This window comes from Pyrus communis, chromosome 1 (genome assembly GCF_963583255.1).
Source record: "Pyrus communis chromosome 1, drPyrComm1.1, whole genome shotgun sequence".
In the NCBI taxonomy this organism is placed as follows: Eukaryota; Viridiplantae; Streptophyta; class Magnoliopsida; order Rosales; family Rosaceae; genus Pyrus; species Pyrus communis.
In genome coordinates, this window is record NC_084803.1 from 6,150,518 (window position 1) to 6,173,865 (window position 23,348).

General features: G+C 35.9%; 1 protein-coding gene across 1 annotated transcript; it reads left to right on the top strand.

The window, feature by feature from the left end:
• Positions 1 to 6,893: 6,893 nt before the first annotated feature.
• Positions 6,894 to 8,438, top strand: LOC137726031 (UPF0481 protein At3g47200-like). Its single transcript, XM_068464922.1, has 2 exons — positions 6,894 to 7,771; positions 7,898 to 8,438. The coding sequence occupies exons 1-2, from the start codon at positions 6,945 to 6,947 to the stop codon at positions 8,436 to 8,438; spliced, it is 1,368 nt and encodes a 455-aa protein (XP_068321023.1). The 5' UTR covers positions 6,894 to 6,944.
• The last annotated feature ends 14,910 nt before the right edge of the window (positions 8,439 to 23,348 follow it).

Sequence of the window (23,348 nt, forward strand, 5' to 3'; positions counted from 1 at the left end):
GTACTGAATGTGTGCAAGATATACAGGATATGATGAGTTAATTATGAGTTATATATGCAGCCGAGGGCTGAGTTGATTAGAATGAAAGAGTATGAGCTATGTTTATAGCTGAATGTTGAATTGATTATATGTTATTTTCCATCGGTCTGGATGACTAGAGATTACTTTTGTAAGTATGCAAAGTGAAGTGAGGCAGACCGTTAATTATGCTGTGAGAGCAAAGAGATTATTATCAAAAGGCTGCCAAAGACACTTATCTCATGTGGTGCTAAATGATGTCACTTCTAGTAGTGTGGAAGAAGTGGGAGTAGTCAAACATTTACCTGACATTTTCCCTGAGAATTTACCTGGATTGCCGCCAGTTAAAGATGTAGAGTTCACTATGGATTTGTCTCCAGGTACAAACCATATATTATAGAATGTTGCCTTTTGAACTAAGAGAATTAGAAATTGGTTGATAAAGGTTTTTATTCAACCTAGTACATTACGTTGGGGGAACCCCAGTTTATTGGTGAGAAAGAAAATGGACGTTAAGGTTGTGCTTTGATTATAAGCAGTTGAATCGAGTAACAAGTGAAAACCGTTATCCATTACCTCACATTGATGGTTGTTTGATCAGCTTCGAGATGGTTGTATATTTTCTAAGATTGACTTGAGGTCTGGATATTATTAGTTGAAGATTATCAGTGAGGATGCCCTTATTATAACTTTCAGGACTCGTTAAGGTCATTTCAAGTTTGGTGATGCCATTCGGAGTGACGAATGCATCTACTACCTTATGAATTTGATGAATAAAGTATTCCAATGATATCTAGACCGATTTGTTGTTATTGCTATTGAAAAGATTGATAAGACTAGAGCAAAGTATGCTAAACATCTTAAATCGGTATTGCAAAGATCGAGGGAACGTCGATTATATACTAAGTTTAGCAAATGCTAAAGTTAAATGAATCAAGTGGCATTCTAAGATTTGCTATATCTGCTGAAGGTATTCAAGTGAATCCTTAAAAGGCAGCAGGAATTGAGAAATTAGAATAACCACGAGCCGTAATTGAGATTCGGAATTTCTTAGCTTACCAGACTATCTCGGATGGTTGTGAAAGATTTTTCAGTCATTGCTTTGTCATTGACGAGACTGTTGAGAAAGAGGTTATGTATGAGTGGGAAGGAAATTGTGAGCAAAGAATTTAACAACTGAAGTATTTCCTCACTCATGCACGTATTTTAGTATTCCCAGAGAATAGTGGTAATCATAAGTTTTTAGTGATGTTTCTTGAATGGTATTGGATCCATGTTGATGCAAATGTTAGGGTGATTACATACGTTTCACGATAAAAGGAACCTCATGAAATGAATTACCCTACTGGTGATTTGGAAGTCATGATTACCATTCTTGCTGTGAAGTTATGAAGACATTATATTCGGTAAGAATGCAAGATTTTTACGAATCCAAAAAGTCTCCAATATCCATTACTTGGAAGGATTTTGATATGAGACAGCGAAGATGGATTGAATTGTTTAATGAACATAATTGTACGACCAGGGTGATCGTAAAATTGTTCTAGCTGATGCACTTGGTGAAAAGACTGTGGTAAGAGTTAATGTCTGGCACACTTGCCAAGATTGTCTTCTTATGGATTGGAAATCAACTGAAGTAAAGTTGAGAATGGAAGATTGAGAAGAAGTTGTAATTGTTAATTTTCAAGTTAAGTCTTTTTAGTAAGGTCATACTCAAGACTCAAATGGTTAACAAAGAAAATTAAGAATTAACCAAGGCAAAGAAAGAAGGGAAAAAGAGAGATTGCTGAGTTCGAGAATAGGATGGTTATGATTGAACTTGAAGTGATAGTTGATCAATGTACTAAGTTAGTACATTTACTCCAGTGTTGAGTAACGACCACAGTGCAACAATACTTATATATGTTTTATGGAGAAGAGATTTGGGTTACGGAACTGCTGAGTTCTTAAGTATGTTGGTTGCGCAGTTTCCGATGTAACGCCATAAGGACCATGAAATGTGTCGATTTTTGCTGATTTGTGGAAGAAATGCTTCTGGATAGAGAAGATTTGATCACGAAAGAGTTTTGGTAGGCCCTGAAACTATGGATGAGTCTTCTCAAAGTATTCAGGTGATTAAGTTTAACCTGAGAGTAGCCAGGAATGGCAAAAGAGATTAATAGTTGAACATGTCACTAATCGAGTGTTTAACGTAGATGATCTTATAATTTTGAAGTTTTCACTTTAGAAAAGTATGATTCGGCTGGGAAAGGAAAGCAAATTAAGTCCTAAGTACCTCGGACTTTATGTGATCATCGAAGAGTAGGTGAAGTTGCTTGAATTACTTCCAGAGTTATTGTAAGAGCATGATGTGTTTCACGATTCAACATTTTTAGAAATTTCATCACGAAAAGAAATAGTGAGATTTGGAAAGGAGACAAATTAAGTCTTAAACACATCAGACCGTTTTTGACCACTAAAAGAATCGATGAAGTTGCATACAATTGGTGATGTCTTCAGAATCGGCTAAGGTGCATAATGTATTATATTTCGATTCGTTGTCACTAGGTGGCAGATTCGTCACATGGAGTTCCGGTGCAACTGTTGAGAATTAATCCAGATTAAACTGATTGAGGAACCAAGGACGACTTTGGATTGGAAAAAGAATGTATTGAGAATTAAGACAGTGTAATTGGTAAAGAATTTGTGAAGAAAGCATTCAGTGGAAGAAATTACGTGGGAGAATCAGATGAGAGAGATTTATCCGAAGCTATTGTATGAGTTTAGATGATTAAGTTGGTTGTTGGAATTTCGGGGACGAAATTCTATAAGGAGGGAAGGTTGTCACAACCCGTCCCGGAATTTTAATTCCGAGGACGTGAAGTTATGAAAATGCCCTTAAACGGGACTAAGGGGCGTAAAATATGTTGTAATTTGATGATTTGGGGATTGGGTAGGATCCCACCTCCCTCAAATCTCTCCCTCATTCCCGTGCCTTGTCTCTCTCTCTCCTCCCTCACAAATCTCTCATTCTCTGAGAGTTCTCTCTCTCTCTCCTTCGAACTCACACAGACCACCCACAAAACCACCCTAAAACTATACCAACGAAGGATCTAAGACCACCATCGTACTCCTGAAGACCACACGAACACGATGGTACCAATTTCAGGTGAGTTTCACTTCGGAAAACATGGATTTCAATTTCACTGTGCGTGTGCACTGTTCATGCACACGTAAAACTTGATGTTTTCTGGGATTTTGAAGCTTGTAGGAAGCTTGGTGAGGTCCTAAGGAAGCTCGGAGTGCTTCGTTTGAAGGATTTGGACATCGGGATCACGAACTGTAAGTTTGGCCGAATTTTCGTATTTTTGGAAAAGTTTGATTCCGTTGTTTTTAGGCCATAAAACTAGTCCAACGTGGTAGATTATGATTAGGGCTTCATTTTGGTATAAATTACGTGAAAAATGGACGTAGGAACACGGAGAACGACAAGTTCAAAGTTTGGCCGGAGCTGTCGGGGCTTTTTCCGGCGAAACCACGGCGAGTTAGGGGTCGAGACAGGTATGGATGTGTTCGTCTCGTCAATACCTTCAATTTGATATATAGTACGTTGAAAATGGTTAAGAAATGAAGAAGTTATGACACTTTGAAATTTACCCAGAAATTCCGGCAAAACACCATCTCCGGCGAAACCAGTCCGGCGACGCGAGGAAGAAGACGCGCGCGTGGGCAGCGCGTGAACAGTGCGCGTGGGGGCGCGTGAGAGCTCCAAATTGAGTTCTGAAAATTGTCACGCGTTCGTGACGTCGTGTAGATCACCGTGGTATATTCATACACCCAAATTGAGCAACGTATGAGAAAGTTATGGACGAATGTTTGGTGTATGTGCGTTAAATAACGTAAATTTGGTTACTTTTTGTATAGGTGAAAATATTACAGAGGAAGAATGTAACCAAGCTAGGGGAGGTTCAGGAACCTATGAGACGTCGATGTGATCAGTGAGTGGGCAGTTATTTTTCAGTATATATATATATATATATATACGTATGCTTGACGTATTTCCCAGAAAACGTATTTTAAAAGAAATACGAATTAAATATCCTGTCATATATGCCTCATATTTTAATATGTGCATTACCATAATTATGCATACTGTTGCATGGTGCTGAGGAGGCCCATGTAAGCTACATTTGAAATACTATCATCACATGCATTGGTAGTGGCATACATTTATATATATGTGTATTTGGTGCTGTGGACGCACTGGTAAGTGCCAGGTAAGTGGTATTCATGTTTGTATTTCAGTAGTAGTTTGAGATGCTTAGAGAGCTCATAATCTGCACCCCCGGTGTTAGTGCTCCCGCCCAGAGAGGGGCAGAGTCCTTCACGTGTATGTTCACCAGCACCACACGCTCGCCTTGGATCCAAGTTAGGTGCAAGCCTTGTCGGACAGACCACATTAGGTGGTTCCGACTCGTAGGTGACCCGCGATTATTCGCACAGTCTTCACGTGATCGTAGCACTAGAGCGTATATATTACACCCAGTCCTGTCGTACAGACCACGTTAGGTGGTTCCGACTCGTGTGCAGATTTAGATGTTGAGTTGAGATTGGAGCTCTATATGCAGCGGTACATGTCACGTTAGGTGACTCCCGGCTGCCAGATTATATGTTATTGATGTGAATTATGCTTGAGCATTTACATTTATTATGAGATTCTAATGTGGCATATTCTCAAGCATGAATGACATATTCTCAAGCATGAATGGCATATTCTCAAGCATGAATGGCATATTTTGGAGCATGTTTGGCATATTTGTACATACGTATATATGTTTATTTTCTGGGAAATTATACTTGTTTTACGGCGAGGGGTTACAAAGTTTTGAGAAGTGTTTGGATTTGGAAAAGAATTGTTTTGCTGACCCACTCAACTTTGTTTTGCGCCCCTCCAGGTTCAAGAATTGCAAAGGTGTGGTGACTACGAGGAAATTCAACGGTGTTCTGACAGAATGGACCAAATAAGGACTCACCTTCGGGTGTTTCATTTTAGAAGTTGTATATTTTTAAAGCTTCCGAACTGTGTAAATGGTTACGTCACTCTCACGTGACGGCCAGCATGCCCTCCTTCGGGACGGGGTGTGTCATAATATCTTTTCAACTTTTGATCAAGGTCGTTAGGTTGTAATGAACGTCATTATTTCAATAATAAAATATTTACATGTCAAGCTAATTAAGTTTTATTTCTAAATATATTCATTTAGTGTTAGAAACATTACATTTGGAATATTTATTTTTATGGCTAAACTTTGTATCATATATTTCTATTTCTTGTACCCATTTTTAATTTGCGATCTTTTTTTTTTTTTTTTTTTTTTTTAAATTTGTACCGATTTTCTTTACATTTTTTATTTGTACCCCATATTTTTAAAATTTTCATTTGTACTCATAATTTTTTTTTTACCTATTTATTTATAATGTACTCATATTTCTTTAAAAATGTATCACTTGTTATATGTAAGATGTACGCATTTTTAAATGCATAATCTATTTTTTTATTAATCGAAATTGTATCCATTGTTGTTTATATAAAATGTACACATCGTTTTCTACTTTTCTATATAAAATGTACCAATTTTTTTTTTTTGGTATAAAATGTACCCACATTTTTTAATTAATAATTACGTACATCATTGTACTCATATAATTATACGGATACATTCTTTATTGGTTACATATTAAAACAATTTTCTTTTGGGACAATGTTGAAATGGTACCCATAGATAATTATAGATGGCCAATGTACATGTATATTCTTTTGACATGTAACAACTATTTTATCTTTCATAACAATGTTTTCTTATGGTCATATGTTGGATACATTCTTTTGGCACTTTATATATATATATGCATGCGTACATGTACTTGAAATTTATTAATATACATTTTCAAAAGGAATTATATTGTTGTATTGTTTGTTTATTCAATCAAATTTTTGAAAACTTTTCCATATTTTTTGTTGGCCGTTTTTTATTATAGCTCATTAGATTTGAATTTTTTTTTTGAACAACATTAGACGTGAGATTTTAAATACCATAAAATCTCAAGTTTTATTGCTGACATGGAAATACATTAATACTAATATGCTGAGGTGTACAAAGTCAAAGAAGTTTGATCAAAAATTAAAAACCACTGAAGTTTTAGTCAATAATTATTATAATTATTAATACTACATCCTAAGCTAATTATAATTATTAAAATACAAAGTTTGGTGGATAGCAGTTGGAAAGCAATTCAATTCCAGTTGCATTAGTGGAAAGGGTTTAAACAAAAAAGTATAACTAAAAGGCTAAATTAATCAAGCACAATAAGTGGCAAGTGGCCCTTTACCAAAGTAATGGAAAGATGTTGAGTCCTTATATGACGGTATGAGTTCAAATTCTATCGGTGGCTAATGTAACAAAATTTATCATTTGACCAAAAAAAAAAAAAAAAAAAAATCAAGCACAATAAGTGAGATAAATCTAGCTAGCACAGTATCAACCACTTATGTTTATAGTACTATTATTGACACTAAAAAAATTATCACAGCACTCATGCCCACAAGATTTTTGAGTTCGATTCCCTTTCCTACTTGTCCATGGCTTGTCAGGGTTCATACGAAAACTATTTTTTTAATTAATTATTATTAAGAGAAGGAGAAAAATTTGAAACTCTTACGATAATTCAGGAGCGGGAAGAGTTTTGAAAGCGAGACATATAGGTAGAAACCCAATACCATATCCACTAGGATTTTGGATCACATGCAATCGGGGTTTATATATGAATATTTAGTAGCAACATTCCACAATAAATCCAAAGGCATTTGGCGGGGTTTTTTTTGTTTCTTACAAAAGTTTGCCCGAAGTATCTTAGTTGGTTGTGTGCCTAATGAAATATTTGAATCAATGCAGAGAAAGATGTCAGCCGATAAAATGGCACATGACATAGAAAACCAGTTGGATAACTTGTCTGACCTGTTCCTTGAGCGGTGTATCTATAGAGTTCCTAAGCGACTACGGCAAGTAAATGAGAAAGCATATACACCTCAAGTAGTCTCTATAGGCCCACTTCACCATGGCGAGGAACCCTTAAAAGCCATGGAAGAGCACAAATTAAGGTACCTGCGACATTTTCTAAGTCAAACCGGGGTAAGATTGTTTGATTATATACAAAAGATACAGGACCAAGAGGAAAGGTTGCGAGGTTTTTATGCAGAACCCATTGTGTTTGACAAGGATGAATTTGTAAGAATTGTTTCAGTGGATGCCGCCTTCGTCATTGATTTATTATTGAGGTTTCATTACTCAGATTATCGAGAGGAAAATGATTACATATTCAGCAAGCCTACGATGATATCGGATGTGATTCGAGATTTGAAGTTGCTTGAAAATCAGCTGCCATTCTTCATTCTTCAAGATCTTTTCAAACTTATTCCTCCTCAACTTCAACTTCAGCTGCCTTCGTTACTTGAAATTTCCTACAATTTTTTCCAAAGCGTAATCGATAGCGAGGGGAAAAAAGAGAAATTTGACAAGATAAGTTCCTCTGGAGTAGAAGTAAAACATTTTGTTGATCTGATAAGAATTCTATACCTACCGTTGGAACCAAAAAAGAAATCTAAAACCACAGCCACACCCGAAACTACAGACACACCCAAAACCACTTGGTGCGACCGGATGCTAATGCGCTTATCTCACTCAATCTTTCTTACGTCTGGGTACACACCTAACACCACAGCCACACCCGAAACCACAGACACACCCAAAACCACAGCCACACCCGAGACTACAGACCCACCCAAACCCACAGCCACACCCAAAACCACAGACCCACCCAAAACCACAGACAAACCCAACATCACAGCCACACCCAACGTGACAGAGCTACACCAGGCTGGAGCCAAGTTTAAGGTAGGAAAAGGCAGCAGCTTATTTGACATAAAATTCTCGCGTGGGATCCTTGAAATTCCAAAGTTAAGAGTGGACGATACTACAGATCTGAAACTCAGAAATATCCTTGCTTTTGAACAATGCCATCACAGAGAGGAGGATTACCTAGCTTATTATGTTTTCCTTATGAAGCGTCTCGCGAAAACCCCAGAGGATGTACAATTGCTTGTTGAGAAGGGAATTATTGAAAATTGGCTAGGTGATACCCAGAAGATAACTACTTTGCTTCATGACCTTGGCACCGGGATGATAGTTGACGACTGGTATTATGCCCCTCTTTGTAAAAAACTGATAAAATACCGCAAACAGCCCTGGCACGAATGGATGGTAATTTTGAAACAAGAATATTTTAACACGCCTTGGGCCAGTATTTCTGTTGTTGCTGCTGTTATTCTCCTCATACTCACTGTCGTACAAACAGCGTGCTCTATTAAATCTGTCCCGCTCTAGTAAATCTGTCCTTTTAAGCATCAACGACCGCAAGTCTCTCCCTCGCCGTATCCTTAGAAGTCTAGCCTAGTCTTTGAGAGGGTACAAAGTTTTCATTTCAATCTCAGGTTTCCTTCAAGTGAGTGTAATAAGATGTTACAACAAAATAAAGTATTGAAGAGTGTGATTTTATATTTGATAGCGAAGCAGTGTCTACTTGTAATGGCTTTCATTGAAAATGTGTGTTGTAAATAAAGGGAGGTGATTTCTGCAAACCCTTTTGTCCTTTGCACTTCTATATTTTCTGGCATCAGATGCAACTAATTGTGTGGAAATCACTTTTCTAAATTAATGTGTACGTAGCTACTTAATTATGTCATACCAATTTAATATTCATGGACCTATGTTTATGTCTTTGTATGTTTGAAGAAAAAGAACGAGTAATTAATTGTATGATGGTTTTTGTTTTTTGGCCACACGAAATGAACAATTCCATTAAAATGTTGCTTTAAGCATCACTCGCAAGGATATAGAATTGCTTGTTCAAAAATGCGATTGTTGAAACTCAAAGCTTGACAGGGACGAGGTTAACAAACCTTACTAATCCGAGGAAGTAATGTTTCGAATAAATCTCTTTACGGATCGTAGTAAAGACATCAATGCATAACGCAGAAGTGGAAGGCAATGTTGAAACAATCTCTTGCGATCTCCATGGTCTCTACTTTATTGTTGTGGTTGCTGCAGTCCTCGCGATCACTGCCATTCAAACACTCTGTCTAATCTCTTTCTTTCGGCATCATCTGTTAGTCTCACAATAAGCTAGTAATAATGTGGTTCAAAGTTACTTTTAACGAAAATCGAACTTAAAACCTCTCAGTTACAATTGAAGAGTAATACAAATAGACCATAATACTAGGTTGGTATATTTTATGGTAATAAACTTTCATATTTTATAAATTTTAGAAATTCAAATAATTTTAAATATTCGTGGCACCAAATTATTGGACATGTCAACAGAACTTTAACAAAAATTAAAATCATGAATCAAATTAATGTGCAATAGTTAATTTCAGAAAATACATTGATTGATAAGTTTCAATGTGCAATAGTTAATTTGAGAAATTTAAGAATCAAAATAATGAGTCAACTTTCAAAGACTATTTATGATAAAAACACCACTTATATATAAGGCTCATTCGATAAGGGTTTTTAAAGAAAACATTTTTAAAATCAATTTTTATTGATAAGTTTCAATGTGCAATAGTTAATTTCAGAAATATAAGAATCAAGATAATGAGTCAAGTTTCAAAGACTATTTATGATAAAAACACCACTTATATATAAGGCTCATTCGATAAGGATTTTTAAAGAAAACATTTTTAAAATCAATTTTTAGTAAAAATGTTAGTTAATCATGCAAAAACACTTCATTAGATCCCAAAACATTCGCGATCGAACAGTCACAGGCAGTGGCGGAAGACTCTTAAGTCGCGTCACGAAAACAAAAGTCTGTCGTTTCGACGAAATTGCCTCAGTCTCTTCTTCTCCTCAACAATTTTCTGTTCCAAATTGCTCTGGGCTTTTCTTCTTCTCTCTGCTTTCGCTCACGGAGCTCTCTGGGACTTCAGGTGGTTTATATTTCTCTGATTAATTTTGTTAATTTCGTTTTTTCTTGGAATTATTGATTGTAATTTGCTGATTAGTTGTAGTTTAATTTGCTGATTAAGTTTTGAGTGATATTTTTTATGTGAATTTTGAGAGGTTTTATGAACTGGGTGTTCTGGCATTTCATGCAAATGTGCCTAACCTGGAGAGACTCGATCTCACTCTGCAACGAAGAAATGCTATCCGAGTTCCCTTGAATTACTTCCTCCTTCACTTCTATAAGCTCATTCTTCTTTTTCGGTTCCTTAATCTTCTCACCGGCGTCGAATTCTTCGACATCAAAGAAACATAAACCACCAGCCAGGAAAACCCAAACAACACTCAAAACACTTAAAATGCTCGAAATCAAATTCGACTGACATCGATGTTGTTTCTACTCACAAAGTAACTAAACAATTAAGCATCTTTGTTGCTCTGACTAAAATTATAAAAATTGAAAAATCAAAGCTTTACAAGTAAGCACCAGAGCCCAGCTAATTGGCAGTATTACTTGGATACCAAAACATAAACACAAAATTATAAATGGACAAATAATTTTAATATTTTAATATAATGCACGCAACACCAAATTATTGGACATATCAACATAACATTTAGCAAATCATTTAGTACTACAGTCTAGTGATATTCTTTTTCACTAGTAAGTGAGAGGTCTTAGATTCGATTCTTGCCAAAGGTAAATTTGAACCACATTATTGTTAGCCAATTCTAAGGTTTAACTCATTCCCCATCCCATTAGTGTAGATAATATCCTTTGTTCAAAAAAAAAAAAAAACATTTAGCAAAAATTACCATCATGAATTAAATTAATGTGCGGTAATTAATTTCAAAGATTGATTTTGAAATTCAAATATCAAAATAGTGAGTCATGTAAATTCAAAGACTATTTATGATCGAAACCCCACTTATATACAATGATATTGAAATGTAGTTTGTCGGTCTATATTCCGAATACACTAAAAAATAAACTAGAACACACCTTTCAACTGAAAAATAAACTAAAACACACCCTTCAACAACATAAGTAAAAGCTGCCCACACTACACACCACCAACTCGTAGACTTATCTAAGTTATCTTAACGTTTAACTACTGCATAATAGTTTCAAACATTTTACACACATGATTCAATCATCCACAGAAAAAGGACATGTAAGCAAAGCCAGTAGCAGCTTACTTCTCCTTACGACGCGCATGGTTGGTACCTGGACCAGGTTTTTTAGTGTTTGTACTGCATAACGACGCATAAAATCGCAATCAGCAGAAATATGTTAGGGTTACTTATCGTTTAGAGAATGCGGTGTGCATGCATAAGCACGTATAAATAACTAACCAAAAAAGTCGAGAAAATTCTAACAGAATTATAATGAGCAGAGCCAACAAAGCCGAGGCCTGCAACATTTTAATTGCGACTAAATAAGGAGATCAAACATAAAACTCAAAGAAAGAAAACAGAACAAACAAAGAAATGCAAGATTGGTTTCATTACACGCACCGCAAACCATTCCATCTCCTTTGTAGCAAGAGGTCTTGTCAGTACGTGCCTCTTCAGCAAATCTTTTACTGTCCCTTGAACCTTGAAGAAATATTGACTACAAAGTTTAAGAAACTACTATAGCTGGTTCGGTGAATGGCTTAGGCTACGGGTGCATGCACCATGGCAAGAACATCAAAAGGAATAAAAAAGAAACCGTAATTCGTTCACAACATGCAGTAACAGTCTTCAACGGCAAGTAACATACGAACTGTAGACTGTTCAACGCAGTCACTATAACATAGCAGATCGAACATATATGTCATCTTATGTTACGATGAATTAATTGGTCAAAGCAGTTGATGATTATCGTCATTAAATGGAGAAGAAAAAGAAAATGGAAAACGAAGGAATAATAAACGAACTTGTAGCAATCAACCGTTGGAATAATTTGTATCTGACTGTAGCATACACTACCAGAATTTGAAGGAACTCTCAGTTATTGAAGGACAGCAATACTCGATAAATTAAGCATAAACTTGTAAAAGAGAATATTGTAGGAGTGAGGTATCAGGTTCTTCAAGTGACCATACAGCAATTAATTGTAATACCTTCTCAATCTAATCACCACACTACTTCGAACACCATATATAACATAAGGGAAGGATATGTGAAACCATATGATATATAGAGACCAGAAAAAGAAAAAGAAAAAAAGAGCATTGATAAGCTTATATTTATATATATTTTATATCAAATTCACTTGTCTTTTCTTAGTTAGTTCCTTATATTTTTGAGTTATTTACTTTTTTTTTTAATGTTTTGTAGGATTTGTCAAGCAAAGAAAGGAAAAATAGCACAAGTGGGATTTTAAGTAACAAATTCATCAAAATTGCCTGTGCAGGTCAGCTGACTTTGGAAGCAAGTTGCGGACAGCTCAGAATGAATTAGAGAATGAGCCTTATATGCTTGGAATGTCTATTTTCTGGAGCATTTCACGAATTACTAATATCATTTTTCTAGAAGAAGTTATGGTCATTTTAACACTGAAACGTTTCCAAGAGGCTGAGCAGTTTGTAACTGACAAGAAAGCATTGAAAGCAATAAATCCAATAAATCTAGCAGCCAAAACTGATGCAATCAAGAACAAACCAGCTGACACCTATTCAAATATCAGAGGAAATGGAATTAAAGATGAGGATTAAGAGGGAGTAATTGGCATAAAGGCTACCCAAGGAGTTACAATTGTTTTACACTTTCCTCTCATTTATTGTCATCACGAAATGGCTATTAGTGGGTGAGTTAAGGAGAAGAAAATGATGCAGCAAGAATTGGTTTAAAAGTAGCGTTGGGGAAGGAAGGAATGGGGAGGCCTCAGTCGATATCTTTCGGTTCTATTTTCTCAAACTCATGTCTATCTTTTGTTTTAACTTAAGGATTGTGTAACTAAATTTTTAGTAGTTAGGGGCTGTTTTGAAGCCCCGAATATGATTGCAAATTTGTTATGACATTTCGTTTGAATTACTTTTATGAATGAATGAAAATTGGTTCACTACTTGTCTCATTGACGAATTCTTTATGTGTTTTCTACGGATGCATACTAGTAAATATATCTAGGATTCTAATGCTATGAATATGTGTGTGCCTGCCTTTGTCAAATGAGGACCTACATATGTTCTAGAGTAGTACTTGTTAATTACGATTAACATGTGAACTAATTTCTAGGATAAGTAAGACAACGCTAGTACTTACGATGCCTTGTGATGACTCAAACTCTTTTCGTTCTTAATGATTTCTACTTGTTAAATCTATGAACACACCATTCTAGATTGCATGTTAGGGACTAAGTTAAGTTGAAAACGTCATTCTCTTAACATACGACATAAGAAAGAGTAATAGGTTGAGTTCTAACATTGAGCCAACTTGAGCATCTTCATCCGGAAATAGAAGGAATTTGAATGAAACATAACATTTTTGCATGATTATTTGGTGGTGGATAGCAATTCCCCTAACTCGTTTTCTTAGCTTGTGAACTACAATCTATTTTTATTATTTAAAATATGTTTCTGTTATGTTTTTGTTCGATTTAATTTAAATAGCAAATCAACTCCAAAAATCCCAAAAATTTGTGTGAGTGTATCTCTGTGTGTCTAGTATTTTCATATAAAATTTGATAAACTTTAGATAAGTGTAAGTTGGTCTAATAATTATTTTTCGGCTGCTGGTCAGTAGGGACAACAACCCAGTTTTTGTGACATTTTAGGTAGTTAGATAAAACAATCTTCTGCGGGAAAGACCCTTATTTTCATACGCTACAATTGACAAATCTTAGTGTTAATAAGGAAAATCAATAGGACATCAGTGTGCTACTTTGTGGTGTGTTTTTAATCTTATCAAGCATATGTGTGAACTGAAAAAAAAAAAGCAAACCAAGCTTTCGCATCGCTTTCAGATTCCAACTGAACCATTGACGGATGAGTTATCTAAATTATTGAAGATGATTACAAAATGAACTTTAAAGAACCTATTCTATGACAAGCTTAAACAACATCTTCAAATTCTATGTTCTTAAGAAACTTACTTGACGGATTTTTCTAAATTCACAACTACCTCAGAAAGAATATAGACAAACATGGGAGACAGTTAAAATGACAAAGAAAAGGACACTCACATTCTTTATTTTTGAAAGCAAATCATCGACCTTCTTCTCAGCTTCAAGTACTCGGGCTTTCGAGTCCTCATTCTCATTACGTTGTGATTGTAATTCCCTTTCAAGTTCATTAACCTACATAGGGCTGGTTTGGTATTGCTGTGCTTTGAAAAAAAGCTGATTCTGCTGTGCTGTGAGAATAAGCGGCTGTGAAATAAAGCAGCAGAGTGTTTGGTAAACTTTTTTGTAAAAGTGCTTTTGAAAAAAAAAACAGTATTATAGTGTTTGGTAAACTTTTATGTAAAACAGATGTGAAAAAAAGTTGATTTTTCAAAGCTGGGTTTTGCAGCTTCTTGTTTTTGGCTTTTTTTCACCCAAAACTGTGAAAAAAAGCTGAAGCTGAATGTTTACCAAACACAAAAACAGCTCCCAGCTTTTTTTGATACTAGCTTTTTTCAGAATCACCTCAGTACCAAACCAGGTCATAGAATGAACCTTAATCTTATGACAAGCTTAAACAAAACCTTCAAATTCTATGTTCTTAAGAAACTCACTTGGCTGATTTTTCTGAATTTACATTTACCTCAAAAAGAATATAAACAAACATTGGGAGATAGTTAAAATGTGAGAGAGATAATTCATGCAACTTAATAAATCATTTAACACCTTTTCTTTTAGAGTAGCTTCAAAATTTGCCTTCCACATTTCCACCTGAAGACAAATTTATAGACATAGGCTGAGCATAAGCACCAACCCCCATCTAGAAAAATGCACTACCACCGAGACTTAAAAGTTACCTCAGCCACTTCAATTTCAAGAGCATGGGGAGACGGTTAAAATTTTATGTTCTTGAGAAACTCACTTAAATGCTGATAAACTAATATTTATATATATTTTATATCAAATTCACTTGTCTTTTCTTAGTTAGTTTCTTATATTTTTGAGCTATTTACTTTGTTTTTGTGTTTTGTAGGATTTGTCAAGCAAAGAAAAGAAAAATAGCACAAGTGAGATTTTAAGTAACAAATTTGTCAAAACTGCTTGTGCAGATCATCTGATTTTGGAAGCAAGTTGCAGATAACTCAGAATGAATTAGAGAATGAGCCTTATATGCTTAGAAGGCTACGGATGTCTATTTTCTGGAGCATTTCGTAGATTGTTAATATCATTTTTCTAAAAGAAGTTATGGCCGTTTTAACACTAAAAGGTTCCCAAGATGCTAAGCTGTTTGTAATTGACAAGAAAACATTGAAAGCAATAAATCCAATAACTCTAGCAGCCAAAACTGATGCAGCCAAGAACAAGTCAGTTGACACCTATTCAAATATCAGAGGAAATGGAAAATTAAGTGGGAGTAATGGGCATAAAGGATACCTAAAGAGTTACAATTGTTTTACCATTTCCTCTAACTTATTGTCATCACTAAATGGCTGTTAGTGGGGTGAGTTATGGAAAAAAACTGCGGGAGCAAGCGAGAAGAAAAAGGTTGCAGGTTGCAGTGGCAAAGAGGGAAGAAAAAGGAGAAAAAAAAAAAGATAGAAAAAAAAGGAAGGAAAGGAAGGAAAAAAGGCAAGGCTGCTGCGTTGTGGAAGGAACAAAAGGAAAGAGGAAATCTTGGCATTCTCTTCTTTCGGTTTTATCTTCTTAAACTCATGTCTTTCTTTTGGTTTATTTAAGAATTATGTGTAACTAAATTTTTAGTAGTTAGGGGCTGTTTTGAAGCCCCGAATATGATTGCAAGTTTGTTATGATATTTCGTTTGAATTACTTTTATGAATGGATGAAAATTGGTTCACTACTTGTCTCCTTGATGAATTCTTTATGTATTTTCTACGGATGCATACTTAGTAAGCGTATTTAGGATTCTAATGCTATGAATATGTGTGTGTCTGCCCTTGTCGAATGAGGACCTACATATGTTCTAGAGTAGTACTTATTAATTGCGGTTAACATGTGAACCAATTTTTAGGATAAGTATGACAACACTAGTACTTACGATGCCTTGTGATGACTCAAACTCTTTTCGTTCTTAATGATTTCTACTTGTTAAATCTATGAAAACGCCATTCTACATTGCATGCTAGGGACCAAGTTAAGTTGAAAATGTCATTCTCTTAACATACAACATAAGAAAGAGTAATAAATTGAGTTCTAACATTGAGCCAACTTGAGCATCTTCATCTGGAAATAAAAAGAATTTGAATGAAACATAACATGTTTGTATGATTGTTTGGTGGTGGATAGCAATTCCCCTAACTCGTTTTTCTTAATTTGTGAATTATTTAAAATATGTTTCTGTCCTGTTTTTTTCGATTTAATTTAAATATCAAATCAACTCCAAAAATTCCAAAAATTTGTGTGAGTGTAGCTCTGTGTGTCTAGTATCTACATATAAAATTTCGTAGACTTTAGATAAGTGTAAGTCGGTCTAATAATTATTTTTCAGTGGCTGGTCCGTAGGGACAACAACCCAGCTTTTGTGACATTTTAAGCAATTAGATAAAACAATCTTTTGCGGGAAATACCCTTATTTTCATATGCTACAATTGACAAATCTTAGTGTTAATAAGGAAAATCAATAGGACATTTGTGTGCTACTTTGTGGTGTGCTTTTAATCCTATCAAATTTTTGGCACCGTGTCGTCGGGGATTGTTATTTCTAGTTACTTATTTTTCAACTATTTTCTTTTCTCGTCTAATTAGTGTTTTTGGTTTTGGTTTTATTTCAGGTACTCTTCGTAGTATATGCATACTTGAAGGTCCAAGAGCATTGATCTAGCTTCCTACAATCCTGAACTTGAACGAACACTTCGAAAGCTTCAGAGAAAAATCAAGCAGAAGCGTGCATTGGTGTCTTTACCACCATTTTCTCCACCACATTTGAGTTCAGAAGAGGAGGAAGAACCACAAGAAGGCATGGCTGATAACTATACTTTGAGGGAGTTGGCAACGCCGAATACGGATCAACAACCATTGTGCATCACATATCCAAATGCAAAATGAGGATTTGAGCTTAAGTCCGGCATGATTCACTATTTGCCTAAGTTCCATGGCTTCTCAACAGAGGATGCCAACAAGCATCTCATGGAGTTTCACGTGGTATGCTCGGGAATGAGACCAGCCAATGTGGATGGGGAGCAAGTCAAGTTGAGGGCATTCCCATTTACATTAGAAGCTAAGGCAAAGAAGTGGCTTTACAATTTACCTCCGGGATCAATGAACACATGGAACCAGGTGAAGCAAGCATTCTTGGAGCAATATTTTCCGGCCACAAAAGCTGCAAGCATAAAGAAAGATATATGTGCAATCCAACAACAATATGGAGAGCCATTTGGAGATTATTATGAGCGGTTCACGCATTTGATTGCATCTTGTCCTAATCATCAGATTTCAGAGCAACTTTTAATACAATATTTTTATGAAGGATTGTTTGGTACTGATCGTGTAATGCTTGATGCAGTAAGTGGATGAGCATTCATGGACAAGACACCCACTAATGCTAAGGCATTGCTAAAGAACATTGCTGGCAACACACGACAATTTGGGGGGAGAGATGAGTTACCTCTTAAGAAAGTTAACGAGGTAAGTGCTAACTCTAGTATTGAATTACAATTAGCTAACTTGACTAATCCTGTGCAACAGGTTATGGTGGCTCCAAAACAAGTGTGCGGTGTATGTTCAATGATGGGACATACCACGAATATGTGCCCTTCATTGATGGATCAAGGTGGTCTTGAGTAAGCTAATGCGTTAGGAGGGTTTCAGGGGTAATAAAGGCAAAAGTATGATCCATACTCAAACAACTATAACGCGGGCTGGCACGATCATCCACACTTAAAGTGGAACAATCAAGACAACAGACAACAATCTGTTCCTAACAATTATAACCGTCCACCTGACTTATTTCAAGCAAAACTGCAGGCACCATTTTAGCCTCAATAACAACAAGCTCCAAGTAAGTCTCTTGAGGATTTAATTGCTTCTTTAGCTAACTCTACTCAATCTCATCAACAGAAAAGAGACAAAGCAATTGAAAACCTTGAGCGCCAAATGAGTCAGTAAGCAAGTTTGATGGGGCAACAACACCAACCAGGAAGGTTGCCTAGCCAAACCGTGGTGAATCCAAATGCGGAGCAGATGAATGTTGTGACTTTAAGGAGTGGAAAAGAATTTATTGAGCAGTCAATGATGCAAAAGAGGACTAGAAAAGATACAAATGAGCAAGGGGAATTACAAACAAAAAATCTTGAGCAAGATGAGGCTTCAACATAAATTGAAAAGTCTCCTAAAGCTACAGAATTGAGCAAAAAAGATTCTAATAATGTAAGTAAAGAAGTACAAAATTCATTTAACTCATGTGTCCCTGTTCCTTTTCCTAGTAGGTTTATGAAGTCAAAGAAAGAGCAAACTGATAAGGAAATCTTGGATACTTTCCGGAAAGTCCAAGTGAACTTACCTCTTTTAGATGCCATAAAACAAGTGCCCAAGTATGCAAAGTTCCTTAAAGAGCTTTGTACAAGATGAGATTTAATGATCAAGAAACTGTGGCAATAAGCAAGGAAGTATCGGCTGTTTTGCAAAGCTACCACCGAAGTTGAAGGATGCCGGTAGCTTTACCATTCCATGTGTAATTGGAGGGAAAGAGTTTGGGAGAGCATTGTGTGATTTAGGGGCATCCATCAATCTGATGCCATACTCAATGTATGAATCATTAAACCTTAGAGACTTGAAGGAAATAAAGGTAGTAATCCAGTTGGCAGATCGTTCAAATAGATATCCTAAAGGCCTATTGGAAGATGTACTTGTGCAAGTGAATGAGCTTATTTTCCCCGCTGACGTTTTTGTTCTTGAGATGGAACATGACCCTATGCCTACTGCACTTCCTCTTATATTGGGAAGACCATTCCTTAGAACGGTGCGTACGAAGATTGATGTCTACGATAGTACTTTAGCCATGGAAATTGATGGAGAAAACATCAAGTTCAAAATCTTCAATGCTATGAGGTACCCTAGTGATTTTGAATCTTATTTTTCTATTGATGCGTTTGACAATTTTGTGCAGGATTGTTTTAATGAAGGTGTGGGGCAAGATAATTTAGAGAAGGCGTTAGTGCATAACATTACACATGGAAATCTTAATTATTCCGAGTACATTGAAGAAGAATTAATCCAGACAGTGGCAACTCTTGAGTATCTTTCACCAATTCGTGGTAAGTCTTATTCCTATTTTATTTCTCTTCCTACTTTTAACGAAAAAACTCTTCCTTTTGTGATTCAGGCATCTAAATTGGAGCTTAAACCAATTCTTGAATATTTGAAGTATGCATTTTTGGGAGAGGATGAAACATTACCGGTCATCATATCGTCACAACTCACAGTAGAAGAGGGAAGAAACTGATCCGGGTACTGAAGGATCACAAAACTGCCATAGCTTGGAGCATTGCAAATATCAAAGGTATAAATTCAGCTACATGTATGTATAGGATTCTGTTGGAGGAAGGTGCAAAACCAACAAGGGAAGCTTAACGCCGCTTGAACCCACTCATGATGGAGATTGTCAAGAAAGAGGTTATCAAGCTTCTTGATGTTGGCATCATATATCCTATCTCGGACAGCAAGTGGGTGAGCCCTGTTTAAGTAATTCCGAAGCAATCCGGAGTCACAGTTGTTAAGAATGAAGCTAGTGAGCTAGTGTCTACACGTGTGCAAAGTAGTTGGAGAGTCTGTACAAACTATCGGAAGATAAATAGCACCACACGCAAGGATCACTTTCCAGTCCCATTCTTTGATAAAATGTTAGAAAGGTTAGCTGATCATTCTCATTATTGCTTTCTTGATTGCTATTATGGATATAATCAAATTGCAGTTGCTCTGGATGATCAAGAAAAGACGACTTTCATATGTCCATTTGGCACATTTGCATACCGGAGGATGCCGTTTGGACTTTGCAACGCCCCAGCCACATTTCAAAGGTGTATGGTAAGTATATTTTCTGATATGATTGAGAAACTAATTGAAGTGTTCATAGATGATTTTTTAGTTTATGGTGATTCTTTTGATACATGTCTACGTAGTTTGTCCCTAGTTTTAAAACGTTGTCAAGAAACTAATCTGGTCTTAAATTGGGCAAAATGTCATTTCATGGTTTCGCATGGATTAGTTCTAGGGCATATTATATCTGAAAATGGAATTGAAGTTGATAAATCTAAAGTACAACTTGTTAGTTTTTTACCACTCCCTATTACTATCAGGGAGGTTCATTCTTTTCTTGGACATACAGGTTTTTACCGTATGTTTATGAAAGATTTCTCAATGATTTCTAGACCCTTGTGCCATTTACTTCAAAAGGATGTAACATTTGACATGAATGAAGAATGTGTAGTAGCATTCAACAAGCTTAAGGAGTTGTTATCCATGACTTTTGTGATCATGCCACCAGATTGGAGTTTACCTTTTAAGTTGATGTGCGATGCTTCAGACTATGGCGTCGACACAATTCTAGGGCAGCGTGTCAACAAAGTGCCACATGTCATCTATTAGGCATTGCGAACACTCAATGATGCACAGTTGAATTATTCAACAACAGAGAATGAGCTTTTAGCTATTGTATTTGCTTTAGAAAAATTTAGATCTTATATGATTGGAACTAAAGTTATTGTGTTTTCTGACCATGCAGCTTTGAAGTATCTACTAAAAAAAAAAAGATGCAAAACCGCGACTCATTCGATTGATACTTCTGCTTCAAGAGTTTGACTTAGAGATCAAGGATAAGAAAAAGAGTGAGAATGTTGTCGCAGATCATCTTCGCAGACTTGTGCATTCAAACATAGAGGAAGATCTCATCCTTTTACGTGAGAGTTTTCTAGAGGAGCAATTGTTTTCATTAAAGGCCACTGACCCTTGGTATGCAGATATTATCAATTACAAGGTCACCAAAAAGATTCCGGATGATTTTACACATGCTAAGAAAGATAAGCTTGTGAAAACCACTAAATACTACGAGTGGGATAATCCTTATTTGTGGAAATTTTGCCCTAATCAATTGATTAGAAGGTGAGTCCCTAAATCTAAGTTTAAATCTATTCTAACCTTTTGTCATTCTTATGCATGTGGCGGCCATTTTGGAGCAAAGAGGACAACCCTTAAGGTGTTAGAAAGTGGTTTTTATTGGCCTAGTTTGTTTAAGGATGTGTACGAGTTTTATGCAACATGTGATCGTTGTCAACGAACAGGTAACTTGGGCCCAAGACATCAAATGCCACAAACCCTTATTTTGATTGTTGAGATCTTTGATGTGTAGGGCATTGATTTCGTGGGACCTTTTCCATCTTCAAATGGTTTTCTTTACATTTTATTGGCTGTGGATTATGTTTCTAAATGGGTGCAAGCGAAAGCCACCAAAACTAATGATTCAAAAGTTATTTCAGATTTTATTAAAACTAACATCTTTGCAAGATTTGGAACACCTAGAGCAATCATTAGCGATGGAGGGAGTCATTTTTGTAATAGAACATTCGAAGCGTGGCTTAAGAAGTACAATGTCACACATAAGGTGTCTACACCTTATCATCTGCAAACTAGTGGTCAAGCAGAAGTATCAAACCGTGAGGTGAAGCAAATTTTGGAGAAAATTGTGAGTCCTAGTAGGAAGGATTGGAGCATGCGCTTGAACGATGCATTGTGGGTTTATAGGACTGCCTATAAGGCTCCTATTGGAATGTCAACATTTCGGTTAGTTTATAAGAAACCATGCCGTCTTCCAGTAGAGTTATAACACAAAGCTTATTGGGCGATCAAATCCTACAACATGGACATGAGTGTTGCCGGACAGCAGAGGAAGCTTCAATTGAATGAGTTAGATGAAATCCGGAATGATGCATACGATTCTAGTCGAATATACAAGGAGAAATCAAAGGCATTTCATGACAAGATGATATCAAGGAAGAGCTTTGCCATTGGACAGAAAGTTCTTCTATTTAATTCTCGCTTTCGGTTATTTCCAGGTAAGCTTTGTTCTCGATGGGTTGGTCCATTTGTTATAACTAATATTTTTCCTCATGGTGTAGTGGAAATTCGAAGTGCAAAAACCAGAATGTGTTCAAAGTGAACGGGCATAGACTCAAACCATATTACGAGTCTTTTGTGGAGCATGATGTGGAGGTTGTACCCCTCCAAGAACCATCTCCCCTTGGATGATTACTCTTGGTACCATCCGACTGCGAATGTAAAAGCAAGCGCTTATTGGGAGGCAACCCAATATTTCTATTCATTGTCTTTTTATGTCATTTTCAATTTCTCGTTTGCCTTTTTTGAATTTTCTTGCATGCTAAACTGAATTATTATTATTTTTTTTTGTAGGAACATTTGGTTATGTCCACCCTTGGAGTTTATTGCAAAATTGAAGTTTGGGGGTCATCGTTTGATTTTACTGCAAATTGGGGAAGTTATCAGTCCAAATGCTTTATTTTGTTTCTTATTATTTTATTTTTAGTTTATGCATTATTGTATTTTTTGACATTGGGGACAATGTCCAGTTCAAGTTTGGGGGTAAGGATTGAAAAAATGACCACAATTGAAAATTTTCATCCCTTTGACTAAGAACTGGTTTCATTACTAAGAACTGGTTTCATTTGTTTCCTTATTGTTGCCTTTTGTTTTCTTAATTAGTTTTGTTAACTCTAAAAAAACTAAAAACATTTATAAAAAAGAATTCTGAAAATGTGAAAATCCAAAAATATAGTCTTATTTTCTTTATTGTTTTGAATTAGATTTTTGTTAGTTTCCTGACCCAATGATATAATTGGATTGAATTTGAACCACGGTGATCAAGAACTTAGTAAGTATGTGTTGTGTGAAATTCCTTATTCTCTTGTTAGCTTTGTACATGTTTAATCATCTTTGAAAAACCAAATGCAGATAGCCTTGTTGATGTGAAACTAAAGCATGACTTAAAGCTTTATATGTGAACATAGTGACCATATACATCCTATGTGAGTTTTTGAGCCTATTGAAAGTGTGTGCATTTTTCATACATTCCTATTCTTTCATGTGTGATGAACTTATGTGACTTACATCTCTAGAACTTGCGTAACGATCTTTCGAAATGTTTGTCATTGATTGCATGAACTTGAAAAGGATAGAGG

What these genes read in the sequence shown, in the direction of transcription:
- LOC137726031 (XM_068464922.1), top strand. Translation starts at nt 6,945, where the DNA reads ATGCAGAGAAAGATGTCAGCCGATAAAATGGCACATGACATAGAAAAC. An exon ending in TCTGGGTACACACCTAACAC is followed by an intron (nt 7,772 to 7,897) that starts CACAGCCACACC and finishes CAAACCCAACAT; the next exon opens with CACAGCCACACCCAACGTGA.